At 37.4% G+C, this 17191-nt stretch overlaps 1 protein-coding gene across 1 annotated transcript; it reads right to left on the bottom strand.

The window, feature by feature from the left end:
* Window positions 1-2391: 2391 nt before the first annotated feature.
* LOC106742051 lies at window positions 2392-16094 on the bottom strand. Its single transcript, XM_014614641.1, has 17 exons — window positions 16006-16094; window positions 13584-13916; window positions 13291-13491; window positions 12297-12307; window positions 11094-11487; window positions 10377-10709; window positions 10019-10220; window positions 9747-9902; window positions 8076-8290; window positions 7300-7638; window positions 6877-7078; window positions 6569-6749; window positions 4017-4161; window positions 3268-3603; window positions 2804-3005; window positions 2541-2696; window positions 2392-2445 (listed from the first exon to the last, which is right to left on the bottom strand). The coding sequence occupies exons 1-17, from the start codon at window positions 16092-16094 to the stop codon at window positions 2392-2394; spliced, it is 3549 nt and encodes a 1182-aa protein (XP_014470127.1).
* Window positions 16095-17191: the final 1097 nt, after the last annotated feature.

Below are 17191 nucleotides of genomic sequence, written 5' to 3' on the forward strand. Positions count from 1 at the left end.
TTTTGAAAATTACACTCGTCAGCTTTTATTTCTCAACGTCCCGGTTTGTTTGCCATCAGTGGAATGCTGGACGGTCGCAGTGTTGCGTGAAGTTGGTTTAGTGCAACACTGGTAACAGGTTCAGTGTCAGTGCAAATCGACCGAATTCACTATTATACAGATAAATGTGTTTCAATGTTCAGTTATATTTGTCAACATTAGCATAATCATTAGATTTTTACATGCTGCTATTTTTAAGTAGACAATACAAATTTTTAACGGAAGTTTCGCATAACTTTCAGAAAGTTAGCGCACGTTAGTGAATACGTGTCAATTATGTATTCCTTCAACTAGAAATTTTCTACTAGAAATTTTCTACTTATCATTAGATAGCAGAAAGAATTTCTACTTATCGTTAGATAGTAGCGTGTAAAATCACATCTCAGACATCCACGAAGGCAGAACCCAGCGAGCGTGCAGATCGCGAGTGAGTCTCAACGCGCGCATTTTAACTTCTGTAGCTCGATTTTGCTCACACAAAAGTTATCGCTGATATCATATTATTATTACCAAATCAGATCGCGATCGATCCGTGCTAAAGCCAATAACAATTTCACCAAAGAATATTAAAAAGTCATAACACGAGTTAATTATAAAAGCCGTGCGACGTCACACTGAGGAATCGCGAATAAATTCTACAGAGTGGAATCGTTTAGAATTGATCAAGGAAGCCTCCGTTACGCGGAGAATGCGCGAGCAAATCTCGAAGTTTGCATCTGTCTCCGATCGAACCTTTGTACCGCGTTTTACAAGAGACGAAACATTTACGAGAAACCGGAATATCCTGAATGTCTGTAGCCCGGCGACGCGACAGCGGTTTTACTCACCGTACAACTTCCTTCGTACGTACCCCTCTTGTCACCGCGTAATACCGCACTTACGACTACATTCTCGCGGAATAATATCTTCATAAGTCGGAATGCATAGAATTGACGCGAGATACATATTGTATTCGAAGATTGTGCGTCGTGTCATTATTTTGGCGAAGAAAGAAGAAGCAGAGCATAAATATTCAAAATAATAAATTCCACGCGCGTCATGTGTCATATATAATTCATTCGTCGTCGATCTCATTTTTACGATATTCCGCTACGAACTTTTATTTTGACATATGGTCTCGTCATTTCTCATTGTCTCTGTCATATTGTTATTTTTAATCTCTCCTCTCTGCCACAATTGACAATTTTATGAAACATGCACATGTATATATCTCGAAGATCGTGGATCATTAACTGTAATTTGCCTATATGAAATGAAAAATTTTATATCAGTAGCCCCTCTATATGTTTTATTGTATGACATACGTTTGAAAAGTAAGGACCGGTCGGTCATCAAGAAAAGACAAAATAAGAAATAAAACTTTTGATATTGGTAACATTACCTAATATTTATACATACTTTCTTTATTTTACTATATCATAATCATCATTGTTCTCTAAGGGCTTTTAATATCAGGGAATAAGTTTTTCTCTGTTCTTTGCATAAAAATCCGTCATCAGAATATCCAGTCAGTTCAGCTTTGCCACTTTCAACTCTTCACCTTCCTCGAATTGTTGAGAATTAAGCTATTTCTTGAAATGAAGGAAGATGTGAAAATCATTCGTTGCGAAGGTACTTAAGAAGTTCCCATTGGAGTTGCTACCTACATTACTCAGGAGATTCAGCAGTTCATGTAGAGGACATTAATTTGTTTTTTAGTAAGTCTATCAGAGATTGAATTTTCCTTTTCTTCTACTTCACTTCGTTTCCATATCAACAATAATAGAACACCGCTAACAACACACAGAACAGACACATTAGAGTTTAGATATATACGTCTATATATATACATGCCACTGAACGTCGACACTACTAAGCGAAACAGCGGGAAGCACATCACCATCGAGGATCCTATAAAGTGGCTGCTGATGATAACTAGTTTTTCGTTTAATATTGTAGCGAATTTATGGCACGGTAAACAGAATACAGTTTTTAGTATAATAAATATAAAATATAAAATAGTAATTTTATAAAATGAAATAATATAAATTATAAAAATGATGAAAAATATAAAATTATATCTGAGTCAATCGGATATAAGTTTTTTTATTGTCTACATGTACAGGGTGTCCGCAAATTTTCCGCCAAACGCACATATGACTGTAGAATGAATTAAACTGAACAGAAAAGTCATGCACCATTTTACAAATTTCGCAATAGTTAATGAGTAATTTATTAATTACATTGAGCGAAATATATGTAAATTATATTTTCCTCTGACTAGAAATTGTCTATTTATTATTAGGTAACAGAAAAAATGTCTACTTATCGTTAGATAGTAGAAATAATTTCCACTAATCCTTCACCATGTTGTCATTCTTGGGTTTGATGTAGCAGATTGAAAGTCGAGTACGACATTTTAAGTAACTGTAAACAAATTGCGGGCGCATATGTAAAGTTATTCATTCGTTAGATTCACAAAAATAATTTTTATATGTATATCATCCAGTTGTGATACTGACGGATACAAACGATTCTAGATTCAGCGTGATAATGTACGCACTACTAAATTCGATGGGGTTCGTTGCACGTTTCATGATTATTAAAAGTGACTTCTTGCTCCTGTTGTTAAGCTCCGGCCACTTGACATTATAAATGCTATTGGCCAAGTGAAGACTCTACAAAACAAAAAAACAAACAAAATATTGCACATTATAAGAGAAACATAGTGCTTCCTTTTTACGAAATATGCTTCTTATTATGTCTGTTACGTGGTACGATATACTTTCAACTTGACTTCGTTTCCAAACCAACAGTAGATGAAAATCTGTGCCAACATGCAGCCTGTATACAACATCAATGGAATAAATTTCACATAGTCCTCCGCCATAGCTATTCGATACAGATTCGAGCATACCACTAGCATGCTCACTGCGAACTGAATAGCGATTATTTTCGCGAACGTGTTGCTCATCGCGTTCGCGTATCTGCGATTGGACAGAAAACCTTCAGTCGATTTCAGTTTCTAAAATTCGGGAGCGTATAAAATCACGCAAAAGTTATTCGACGCATCTACAGAAAAAAGAACAAGTGCTGGAAATTTGTTATATTCCGAATATATCGAACGGTAAAGATAAATCTTCGAATAATTTTTATGTTGTTTACAGAATAACTGACGACTGTTTTACGAAGAAAATGGGAGCGAAAATTATTAACGTAATAGAACAAAATCATTCGGAGGAAATTAACTCGAATATCATGTTGTGGTGACGAATACAGTCGCGCAGGATATCTCGATCTCGCGTGATCTTGGTCAATCGGTATTCCAGGATTTCGAACTGGCAGCATATGTGCAGCAAAAGACCGCAGACCAGGCTCTCGCAAGCGACATTCACCAAGCCGGAGGTCGACATGCCTATCATTTGGTGAGTGAACACGAAGGTAAACGCAGCAGATCCCGAATAGTCGAACGGCATCCACACTCTGTACGTCAGGTTGCCGTTCATGTAGTCGAATAAGACGGATGACAAAAGTACCGACGCGACCGCCGTCATCACGAGGGTTAAATACCGCAAGGTGTTGTCCCTGCACAATAAAAAATTTGGTGTAAAATTTAACATATTTCCAAACGATTTACACGTATTTTTAGTTTACTTTAACACAAGATGAGTATATTGAAAATTTACACAAATATTACGTCGAAATTTAACACAAAATTAATATGTTAATCAATATTAAAGTATAAGATGTTTTAACACTTGTAGATGTTGAATATCGGGACTCAACACAAAATATTGAAATAATATAAACGCAATATGTTAAATTAACATGATGTATGTTAAGAATTTCACAAAAACATTTTCACAAGGGCTGATTTTAACATAAGTATAAAATGTTTTTTATCGTGTGTATGTTAATTGTGCGAATTATCGCGATCCATTTTTCTTAGGCTTTTTTTGTTATAAAAATCCATTACTATTCTTTCGGACGGTACTTACTGTATCATCTTATCGAACTTCCTTCGAATCAGCATTTCGTCCGATTCCGACGGACTGAAGGTTTTCCCGCTAAGGGCGTCAATCATCCACGTGACATTTCTGCGATCCTTCCATATGCAAATTTGTTTGTAACCCGCGACGAATACTGTCAGCATCATGTACATAGAGTCAATGAGTTCGTCGGAATTATCGACGTTCAGTATAATGTCCATGAATTGAGAAATCGAAAACGTATATAGCGAGAAGATTAGGAATATCGCGTAGGTTTTGTAAATGACGTGTTTGAAAAGCGATGTCCACGAAGGCGGTTGCCAGAATCCAGCAAACGTGCAGATCGCTAGTGTGAGTTTCAACACGCGCATTTCAACTTCTCTAGCTCGATTTTGCTCACACAAGTTACCGTTGATATTATACTATCATTACCAAAAACAGATCGTGATCGATCCGTGCGTATTTTTAAATAGAGATTACATACTAAAAGCACGAAACAATTTCACTAAAGAACATTAAAATGTCATAACACGAATTAATTGTAAAAGCCGTTCGACGTCACGCTGAGGAATCGGGAATAAATTCTACAGAGTGAAATCGTTTGGAATAGATCAAGGAAGTCTCCGTTATGCGCGAGCCAATCTCGAAGTTTGCATCTGTCTCCGATCGAACCTTTGCACCGCGTTTTATAAGAGACAAAATGATTTACGAGAAACCGGAATATCCTGAATGTCTATAGCCTGACGACGCGACAGCGGTCTTACGGTCGCCGTAAAACTACCCTTGTGTTCACTCCTCTTATCACCACGTAACACCGCACTTACGCACTTACATTCTCGCGGAAAAATATCTTCATAAATCGGAACGCGTAGAATTGACGCGAGATATATATTGTATTCGAAGATTGTACGTTATGTCATTACTTTGGCGAAGAAAGAAGAAGCAGAGCATAAATATTCAAAGTAATAAATTTCACGCGCATCGTGTTTCGTTTATAATTCATTCGTCGTCGTTCTTATTTTTACGATATTCCACTACGAACTTTTACTTTGACATATGGTCTCGTCATTTCTCATTGTCTCTGTAATATTATTTTTAATCTCTCCTCTCTGCCACAACCGACAATTTTATGAAATATGCACATGTATATATCTCAAAGATGGTAGATCATTAACTGTAATTTTCCTATATGAAATTTTTATGAGTAGCCACTCTATATTTTATTGTGTGACATACGTTTCAAAAGTAAAGACAGGTCGTTTATTAAGGAAAGACAAAATAAGAGAAAAAATCTTTTGTTGCTAGTAACATTACTTAATACTTATACATATTTTCTTCGCTTTACTATATAATCACTATTGGTCTCTAAATACTTTTAATACCAGGAAAGAAGGGTTTCTCTGTCTTCTGCATAAAAATCCGTTACCAGAGAATTCAGTCAATTCAGCTTTGTCACTTTCAACTCTTCACTCTCCTCGAATTGTTGAGAATTAAGTTATTTCTTGAAGTGAAGGAAGATGTGAAAATCATTCAGTGCGAGGTAGACTGTAAAGAGGATATTTAAGATGTTCCCATCGAAATTGATGCCTACACTGTCCAGAAGATTCAGCAATTTATGCGGAGGACATAAAAAAACTTGTTCCTTCATACACAATTATTTCGAGAATAATGTTGACTACGGAGAAAAATAAAATCAGTTTATACAAATATTGTTTCAGTAACAAAAGTTTTTTTGTTTTTTTAGTGTCCGACCGTCTTTTACTCTTGAAATGTGTCATAGTTCTACGAACTGATATCATATCTAAATATATTGGTATGTAGTGAGATATCTGTATAACATTATGTTTTTCACCTGTTTTTCCATGTCGTTGAATGCACTGCAGACGAAGAGAAAAGATTTAATTCATATACAAAAATCTGTCCAAGCAAGCTATTCAGATGAGTCAAAAGTGATGCAAATATTAGTTTTGCCATCCACATATTTATCTTTATGGAATTTTAAGCATTCATTCCATTACAGTTACGTCTAATAATACGATATTCGCGATATAACGAAAGAAAATAGAATGGAAGACATGTAAAAAATGATGATTTTATTGTAGTATCTCGAACATTACTAAATAAATTCACCGAGATGCAAGTGTTATGTTCTATATTTTACAATTTCCGTTTCTCCATACAAATGAGCACTTCTTTTTACATACTGTAGTTTCCGGACAAACATCAGCAAATATTCCGGATAATAATCTTAGAAATTTTTTGCAAAATGCAAACGGTGACATTAATGTATTTTCTTTCACACTTCACTACATGTTACACGTGATTTGATGAACGTGCCTGATTATATCCGTTTATTAATCACTTTATTATTATTCTTATTTATTAACCACCTTATTATTCTTGCGTTTGACGTAGTAAATTGAAAATCGAATACGACATTTTAAGCAACTGCAAAAGAAATCACAGATAATCAAATTGAAAATTATTCACAATCGGTAACAATTGTTATAAATTGTTATACACAGCGATTTTTATGTATTGTTACATATAACAAATGTTACATCGTCTTAAGTGAATTATACTGACGGCCACGAACGAGTCGAGATTCATCGTGATAATATATGCGCTGCTGAACTCGATCGGAATCATCGTACGCCTCATAATCAACAGGAGGGATTTCTGGTTGCTATTGCTAAGGCCTGGCCAGTTTATTTCGTAGATGCTTTTCATCACTTGCTGGCTCTGTAAATAAAGACGTGAGATTGAATATTACATTAGCAGAAAAAAATTCCGCGTACATTTTCCGCCGTTATCCTCTTCCGCGGGATATTCCGCGCGAATGAAATCAGCGTTTACGCAAGATATGTACTTTCAACTTGACTTCATTGCCGAACCAACAGTAGATGAAGATTTGCGCCAATATCGCGCTGGTATAGAATATAAACGGAACGATGCTCGTGTAGTCCTCCGCCATGGCTATTCGAAACAGATTCGAGCATACCACTAGCATGCTCACCGCGAACTGGCTAGCAATTATCTTCGCAAACATGTTATTCACTTCGCACGCGTATCTACGATTGGATAGAAAATTCTCAGATGTCAGAATTTCAATGGTCCTTCTAGTTCGCCCCGAGGAACGCCTTTACCGGAGGTACAAAAGAAAATCGTTGGATTCGTGTTGTTCAGGGTTATCACAACGATGAGATCTCACGGACGCGTTTTCTAAAGCGCGTTCTAACGCGCTCGAAGCGTAAGTTTTCGGAGTTTAACGAGACTGGCTTGTGGAACTAACGTAAAAATGCGGTTGTGGTGATAAACACAGTCGCCCAAGACGTCGCGGTTCCGCGAGATCTTCGTCAATCGGTACTCTAAGATCTCGAGCTGGCAGCAGATGTGCAACAGGAATCCGCAAATTATGCTCTCGCAAGCGACGTTTACTATACCGGAGGTCGACATGCCTATCAACTGGTAGCTGTACACGAGAAAGAACACGACGGAGGACGACGAATAATTGAACGGCACCCACGCTTTGTACGTCAGATTTCTCTCAGTTAGCACCGTGAAGAAGGACGTTAGGAGTATCGATGTGATCGACATCATCACGAGAATCAGGTAGCGCAACGTGTTGTTCCTAGAAAATCGCCATGGACATTATTGTTACGCCCGATTGTCTTGAAATTTCGTTATTATTTACAGCAGTAAAGTGATAGTATTATATCTCTCTATTTAATACATTATATTTTTGCATTCGCCCATTCAGATCGATTATATTGGTTATACTACATTCGTATAAATCAAATGAATGAGCAAACATGTAACAGATAAATCGAGCTGTGCTTCCAATTTTCCCTGTTGTTCCGTTTCTCGTTTCTATTTACTAAACGTTCCCTGATTTGATTGTCTCCCTTTCTGACCCTTTCTCCCACCTAATATATATTTCCTACTCTCTTAATATATCTCGCTTCCGGGTAATGTTTTTTGTTCGTTAAAAAATTCCTTTTATCGTTGACGAATGACAAGCATGAAATGCCTGTTTGCTCGCATAATCTCGAGATATGCGATACTTACTGTATCATTTTGTCGAATTTTCGTCGTATCGTCACCTCGTGCAACTCATGTGGTGTGAAGGGTATCTCAGTGAGTTGGTCGATTACCATCATGACGTTTTTGCGATCCACCCACATGAAGGTTTGCTTGTAGGCTGCAACTAGCACGGTCAGCATCATGTACAAAGCGTCGATGAATTCGTTGGAATTCTCAACGTTCAGAACGATAGTCATGAACTGAGATATCGAGAACATGTACAACGAGGATGCCAAGAACATCGCATAGGTTTTGTAAACGATATCCTTGAACAATGATGTCCACGATAACGGCTGCCAGCATCCGGCGAGCGCGCAAATCAGGAGTGTGAATTTCAACACGCACATTCGAGCTCACTTATTAATGTGATTTCTCCTGTATTGCCGTTAATATCACGACGTAACGTCGAAGGATTTTTAGAGATTTTCTTATTGTGCGAAAACGATCCTTTGATTATATTCCTTGATAAGAATTTCGCTTGTGCGAAGTGAGAATCATAATTTCTAAGCTAACTGTTTGAATACATTCGTTAAGCTCTCGAGTATACAATATACATAATATTTACAATATTTCCGCGCCAATAACCAGCCTTTAAACCGCTCTTGCCGTCGCCCGAAATTAATTGAACTCGATCGCACACGTTCCAGAGATATTGTTCAATTGACTTTTTGTCCGACGAAGCGTACAAACGCCCGATTATATCAATATACGTCTGTATAAATAAATTTTAAGAGGGAACGAAACCCTTCGGATATTATAGTCCCGCGGCACGACCTTCTGATAGTGATATCGTATCTGTCCACGCATTTCTCTGTAGCTATCTCTATTACCATATTGTCGACCGCAAGGGCTATACTAAAGTTTCATCAAGGTAAATTACACTAATGATTCGATTATAACTTATGCAACATTCGAGGTCTTTATTTTACATGGTTGTAGTCAATGAAAGTTATAATATCTCGTGAGATACTCGCAATATGAAAGAAAGATATACGAACGATCTACGAGGAACGGCCGAGGGGATTTTTTTTCATGTCCTCCCTCGTTCTCCTTCTCTATATCGTCGTTTCCGTACAAATAATATATCGTGCTATATAAATATATATATATATATATGTTACAGTCTTATTATTCAGTCTTGTCTGTCGTAAAATTTTAATCACGGTTATCCCTCGTACACTCTCTCTCGGTTATCACGTTTTTCGCTTTCGTATGTACCGTCCAGCCAGTTAGATTTATAATATCACCGTGCTTGTTCGCTTATCGACTCTCGCGGTCGCTGCTTGTTCCTTCATCGATTTTTCTGCGTAAACGCAGAAATCGGAGAAACCGCATCTTGATGAATGCATACGAGAAATCGTAATCGAACATACACTGCTGTAAAAGTGGGAAATGCGATGGTGATATCGCGAGCAGTAGAATTCATTATCAGTGACATACTTTATTTACACAAATATGTATATATAATTGCATCTATAAAACAAACTGTTTATCTTCGAGTCTTTGTTACTATTCTTGTATTCGTACCAACAAATTGTAAGCGGAGTACGATGTTTTGAGAATCTGAAATAACACGAGACTCGTTAGACCCGGAAGTGATATCTGAGTGGTGGTCGATTTGACGGTTCAGTAATGTACGAATTTGTATAAATTTACAGCTACGAAGGAGTCCAAGTTCAGAGGGAGGATATACGCGGTGACGATCTCGATGGGCACGATCGCGCGTTTCATAACTATCAGCAGGCTCTTTTTGACGCTGTTGCTCAGCGCTGGCCATTGCGTTTGATAAACGTTCTCCGCCAATTGAAGACTCTACAGGTACAGATTGACACGCAGAATTTCTTAGTCATATGTAAACATTTCCGTCAATTTTTTTGCACGACATTTGCCTTCCACAAAGATCCGCCAGAACGACCTAAGCGACGTACCTTCGATTTAACTTTGTTTCCGAACCAGCAATAGATAAATATTTCCGTCAGCATGCAGCATGTATACACAATCAGCTCGATATTGTCCGCGCTCATCGTCGATTTGCTCAATTGAAATAAATTGGAACATATTATCAATGTGCTCACTACAAACTGGAATCCGATGATCTGCGTGAACTTCGCGTTTATTTTGCGCGCAAGTCTGCAAATCAGTTTCTACTTTTATATTGTCACGACGGTCGTTGAAGAAAGGAGAAAGACGAAATTAACTTAAACAATTATTCTACTCGACAGCTCGCGTACAATAGCGATCTCGATTAACGTGAAAAGTCTCTTCGACTGCATTGCGACAACTTACTTGAATATACTGTTGTGATGACGTATACAGTAGCTCAGATTATCTTGGCTGATCTTATTCAAGCGATACTCCAAGATCTCCATCTGACAGCACACGTGCATCAAGAGGCCACATATCAAGGTATCGCAAGCGACGTTCACGGTGGCGCAGTAGAACGTGCTTAAAAACTGATGAACGTATGTGACAAAAAACAACGCGTAAGATGAACAATAGTCGTACGGCACCCATTCCCGGTACGTTAGCCTCCCTTGTCTGAAATCGATGAGCAACGACGTCAATCCGGTGCATGTCCATGACGTCTCGATCAGAATCGCGTAACGCAGCGTGTTTGCCCTGGGAAATGATCGGGAAGGAGGAGTTATCGCGTTTGATTGATGTCACGTGTTAAAAAATGTAGAACATATACATTGATGAAAAGTTCCTGTCGGAAGATGAATAAGACTTTATGTATTTGAAACTCGAGACATACTATTGTGTCAAATTAGTTAAATTAGTTATATTAATTAAATTAATTAGTCAAAGGATTAATTTATTGTACTTGAAAAATAAATGTTCTTTTTATTATTTGAAAAAAATAACTTATTTTGTTATGTGAGAAAAACGTTGAAATATAAAAATGAAATATCAATTCTTACGAATAGAACGGTCAAAAAAAGAAAAGCAGAACTGAACTATGTCTGACGATATCTGATGGTGTACAGGGATCGAGATATTTACCTAATTAGCGCGTCGAACTTGCGACGGATCTCCATTTCACCCGAGTCCAACGGTTTGAACGGCTCCTTGGTGAGGCTATTAATTATATCCACGATATCCTCGTAATTTACCCACATGATGAACAATTTGTAGCCAGATACGGACACATTCAGCATCATGTACAAATTGTCGATGAAATCGTCGGGATTATCGACGTTCAGGACGATGTCCATGAATTGCAACGACGCGAAAGTGTATAAAAAGGTGATTATTAATATTCTGTAAATATTGTAGGCAGCACGTTTGAACCGCGATAGCCACGATAACGGTCGGAAACAGCCGGCGAATATGACGATCATAAACGTCAATTTCAAAACGCGCATCTCTAGAAAGCGGTTAATTAAAAAAAAAATGCCTGTAAATATATATATATATATATATATAATTATGTAAATGTGTTACGAGCTTCTGTATCACTTGAGTAATTTCCCGAGTCGTCGAGCAACCTCTGTTTTCTTTATGTTCTCGAGAGGGCTTTAGCCTCTCAAGCCGGAGTCCAATGCAGTAAGTAAGAAATGAAGCAGTAAAATTTTATTTCATATCTAAGAACGTCTATAAGTACGCGACACGACTTTACGACCGATAAAATTAGTTTTCACCGGCGTTTTTTTTTTTCATTTTCTCCTTTGGTGCGCGTATTTTCACGACACCGGGTTCTCGCTCGGATTGTATGCCAGACGATACTTATCAAGCAGCAATATTTTCGCATTCAACTTCCATCGTAAAATTAGATAATAAAACGATATCGTCATTCGATACATGTCGGAATATAACAGATGAAACTATTAATACGGCGAAGAGCGAGAGACTTTTGCTTTTCTCTACCTGTACGTTCATCAATATCGAATGAGCTATGAATAATTTCCATGTCAAACCTTCGCGTATGTCATCAGTCATTAGCATCGATGACAAAACATTTTAACATATTACGTCTCTATTTAGGAATCACGACGTATCGATTTCTGTATTTGCAAAGCGAACGGCAAGAGGATTGCATCTGAGATAGCTCCCGTAACACCGCAGTCGATCGAATACGATCGTGACTCCTGACTGGTTATTAGCGACACGGGTAGATTGCTATTTCCTGTTTGCTTTTAAATTTATTTACCATAGCATGTCTGCGCATCGGATTACGATCGCGTGTCGTGTGATACTGAAGAATACGTCGGGTAAGACTGCAGGATCGCATATGATACTTCTCTAGTTTCGGAAATAAGCTACGAAAGACAGTTGAATATTGAAAATATGAAGTTGATCGCGATATATGTGGCTTACACGCGATATATGTGGCTTACACGCGGACGAAAATGATAATTCGTCTCCTTACAAGCGACTTAACACGTGATGTGCATTTTCGAAAGAGCATAAATGCAATCAAAAAGGCACAGCTGCATCTCAGCACTCCGTTGACATTTTTCGAAACTTTTATTCTATCTACTTTACAAATTGGAATCTAAAATCACGCCGTCACGTGTGGTCGTGACGCCAACGATTTAAGAAAGCAATTGCACCGAGGCATAAACATTTCGATGTTCGCGCTCGCTTTTGTACTATTGTTCTTGCATTCGCACTAGCAGGTTGTAAGTAGAGTACGATGTTTTGAGCAACTGCAATAATTATAAATATATTGAAAACATAAGACTGAGAAATTCTTTATCGTGGAGTGATACGCCCGATTTTTCGTCAGTGTAAATTGTACGATAAGTGTAAATTTTATATACTGACCGCTACAAAGGAGTCTAGATTCAAGGGGATAACGTACGCAGTGATAAACTCGATAGGCACTGTCGCGCGACTCATTATCATTAGAAGACTCTTCTTGAGGCTACCGTCCAACGTTGGCCACTGCATTTGGAAAATGCTGTCCGACAATTGAAGACTCTGCAGATTAGCGTGCAGAATTGTCTTACTCACTTGCGAACATAAACTTCACTCACGCGAAACATGCTCTTGAAATAATCACAATCTTTTTATTATTTCGCATAGATTATACAGTATTTCGGGTTGATTATAAATTTCCGGTTGGTTGTTCGTGATTAATAACACACGGTCGATGAGATAACGAAACGTATGCAATGAAACGTGAACGGCAACATGAGTTCAGTCAGATTTCTTTGTGCAAGACCGTCCTATTTGATTAGAAAACGTTACCTTCCACTTGACTTTGTTCCCGAACCAGCAATAGATAAATATCTCCGTCAGCATACAGACTGTATAGGCCATTAACGCGAGATTGTCCATCGAGATTACCGATGACGATTTGCCGAGTTGAAACAGATTCGAGCATATCACTAGCGTGCTCATGACAAATTGAAACCCGATGATTTGCGCGAATCTCGTGTTAACGAGACCCGTGAATCTGCAAACGCGTGTTATTTGGTTCATTTTCATCATAACGCCGTAATAGCATAATTGCGCGTAAGCGAGGAAAAGATTCGGCTGGTGACCGACTCGAGTATGCTGTTGTGATGGCGTATGCAGTAGCCCAAAGTATCTCGACTGATATTCCTCAAGCGATACTCCAAGATCTCCATCTGACAGCACACGTGCATCATAAGGCCGCATATGAGTGCGTCGCAGGCGATGTTCATGTTCGCGCAGTAGAACGTGCTCAGAAGTTGGTAAACGTAGATGACGACGTACAACAGGTGGGACGAGTAATAAACGTCTGGCACCCATTGCCGGTACGTCAACTTTCGGTGTCTATAATTGACGACATACGTCGTGACTCCGCAGAAAATCCACGCCGTCTGAATTAGTAGCATATAACGCAACGTGTTGGATCTGAAAAGCGGTCGAAAAGATCACGAGGTTACCGTGTTCGATATTTATTTTTCTACGCTGAAAAAGTGCTACATTCAAGTAAATACTTGCTGAGAAGTAATTATCTCACTTGGATTAAGTAAACATTATTTCAATGTAACACACTGAAAGAAAAATGTCACACGTGGAATTATCCCCCTTCTCCCTCTTCTGTCATCACACTATATTATTAGATTTCTTTAAATCCAGCATGAAAATAAGTACCGTGTGCCGACAGCCTAATGTGATGTTCCAGGAGTTTTACTCTCCCTCCTCCTGCCATCACAGTCGTCACGGAAGCTAATAGAACCCCCCCTCCCCCTCCCCCTTCGTGGAGTTATGCAATTGTTGATTAATCTCTTAGTGATGTGTACATATGATATATATCACTAAAGATTACAACACACATTATAACACACTTTATAATACATCACTAGTGTGTTGTATTAATTAAATTAAATATAATATAAATTACATAAAGAGATTGTGATTATTATTTATTCGATTAAAAAATTATTTTCGTGAGTTTTTTTAATTTTTGGAGGATCTCTAAGGAAAAAGTATAAATTAATTGGAATTTTAATTTTTGTGATTGTTCACGCGCGCGATCTTTTCCGTTTTTCTCGTTTATTTACGTTAATATCAACATCAGCGATATAGCCATAACCAAACGGCTCAAAAGATGCGTTCGAGAAGACGTTATTTAGCGCTATCGCGTCATTCTATTTTTATTACTCTTTACATATACAACAAGGATAGAATGATGCCGTAGCGCTAAATAATATCTCCTCGAACGTACCTAAAGCTGATCACACACAGCACGACCGATCAGCATCGCGGATTCAGATTGACATGAACCGTGTAGCTTGATATGACAATAAATATCTTCATCTCACAATTTGATTTCTCCGTGGAGCGCGTTCCACTTAAACGATCGCGAACGTCAAATAGAATCGGAAACGTGACATGGAACATATTATCTTGGCGCCATCCATTGGTGAAAATGGTAAAAAGACAGCTTCTGATTAGGAGGAGACGAAGACGACGACGTTTCTTACGTGAAAATTCACGATTTCGGACTTTGAGCTAAGATAACTCCGCTTCTAGGACACGTAGGACAAAAATAAAGACAGTTTTATTAAGTAATAAGTTTTATAAAGTAGTTAGTAAGTTAATAAGTTTTATAAAGTAGTTAGTAATAAGTTTTAAAAAGTAAACCCAAGGAATCAATTAAGCCCATTTAAAATATTCTCAGATCAGCCGTTATGGTCAAACGAAAAATCTTGCCTGCGTTCAACTAAAGTCGTCGTGTAAATATACACGATCGGTCGCGAGTTCGTTGCTTTATGCGTATATATGGATTCACGGTACGACTATGTCGTTTAATATGAACATCTGAAAAAAACTTCTAATAAATTTGTTGTTCTACCAAAATTTACATCATTATATGATATATATGTAACTATTAAATCAATAAAGATAAAATACATTTCCCCTACAAATATATTAGGAATTTGAATTAATTCTCGCTGTTGACTAATAGAGGTCAATAGTTGAACTATTTCATCATGGTCGAAAATGACTGATGATATATATGAAAGTACTGTCAACAGGCTTTAATAATCAATGTGTGACATTAGATTGTAATGCAAACAACACCATTTTTTATTGCATTGAAGATGTCGGATTTTGTACCAAGAAAAGAGCATTTAAAGGGAAGCATTATTTTTCTTTCATCTCAAGAAATTTGCTGCTAAAAGTCATCGTTTGCTAGTGGAGACTTATGAGGAGCATGCTCTATCAGAAACAACTTAAAACAAACGAAGTTAAAATTACAAAAATAGTATGTATTACATATAAATAAAGATGAATATTTCTGTGAAACTATTATTACAAACTGTAATCTTACTTAATATCATTCGATATTTCCAAGGGTTCTCACAAGCCAAGACAGGCATAAAATCTTCTAACATCATACAAGTTACCTCTGGCGCAGCAGATTTGTTGTGATTTCTAACAATCAATTTCTTCACATTGAACATTCTATGCAGTGCCTCTCCAATCCTCTCACAGTAATTTTTTCACAGCCTGAGATGCCAAATTACTCCGGAAGATCTGCTGATATTTTTTCAAAGTCGTAGTCATAGATATTTTTGCCATACTTAATGTTAAGCCACTTGAAATTTATGAGATTACGCTGGTTACTCAGACCTTCGTAATGCACATCAATGACATCGATTGCTTGGAGAATATAGTATGAATTATTTGCATTGGGTAAGTCGGTAGTGCCATCCTTATTTGAATATATCCAAAAATGGGAATCTTTGAACCTCACTTTGCTTCTGCGATGTGCAATAAAATTACATACCTGCCCTGGGAAACGCACCAATCCCAGGAAGCATATCGACTATGGTAACTTACCGCTCTCCGGAAACTTATCGACTCTGGTAACTTACCGCTCTCCGGAAACTTATCGACTCTGGTAACTTATCGATTCTTGAAAACTTATCAACCTCAAGAATTTTAACTTACTCACTATTGATCAGTTGTTATTGTGTTATCCATTCTTACCGACAGAGACTGACACATAGAAGTTCTAACATTGAACGGCAGTGTCGTTCTCTCGTGTTGACATTTCTTGAGCTTCCTCATTTGTTACAGACGCTGTGTGAGAGTGTAGCTACATCGCGAATATCGTGAAAAATACAAAACTGTCTACAAACTACGTATATTACGTCAGTATATTAACAGAAGATAGCCTATTAAGAGGCAATGAACAATTTTGATAACTTACCTAAAATATTTTATGTAGAAAACAGAGATAAATAAGTAAGAATCGTAAACCATATATTACGGAAAACTCAGAAATGAAAAATGCAATAATATATATTTGGCTCAATGTACTGAGAAGTAGCACATGTTTGATCTGCACAGTGGAAAATTCGTTCAGCCAACATTCCTTTCAATTGTGAGTAAGTCGAATATTTTATATAAGATCTTACCTAGCCTTACCCGGATTCTAGCCTGGTTACCATTCACTTGAATGCAGTCTTCGTTCCATAAAGCAAAAAAAGAAATTGTCTATAACAATCTTTATTTTTCTTAGTCAAAAGGAAAATTTGTTATACTATTTTTGTTGAGTTTCTGTATTCTATTTTAATTTTTTTCCAATTTCTTCTAACCGTTCCTCCTCCCCTTTTATTACATTTAGTAGATTCTCTTCATAAAAGGAGAAACACTTAGGATGAAACTCACAG

Source organism: Dinoponera quadriceps, unplaced genomic scaffold (genome assembly GCF_001313825.1).
Source record: "Dinoponera quadriceps isolate SergipeBrazil2010 unplaced genomic scaffold, ASM131382v1 scaffold588, whole genome shotgun sequence".
NCBI lineage: Eukaryota > Metazoa > Arthropoda > Insecta > Hymenoptera > Formicidae > Dinoponera > Dinoponera quadriceps.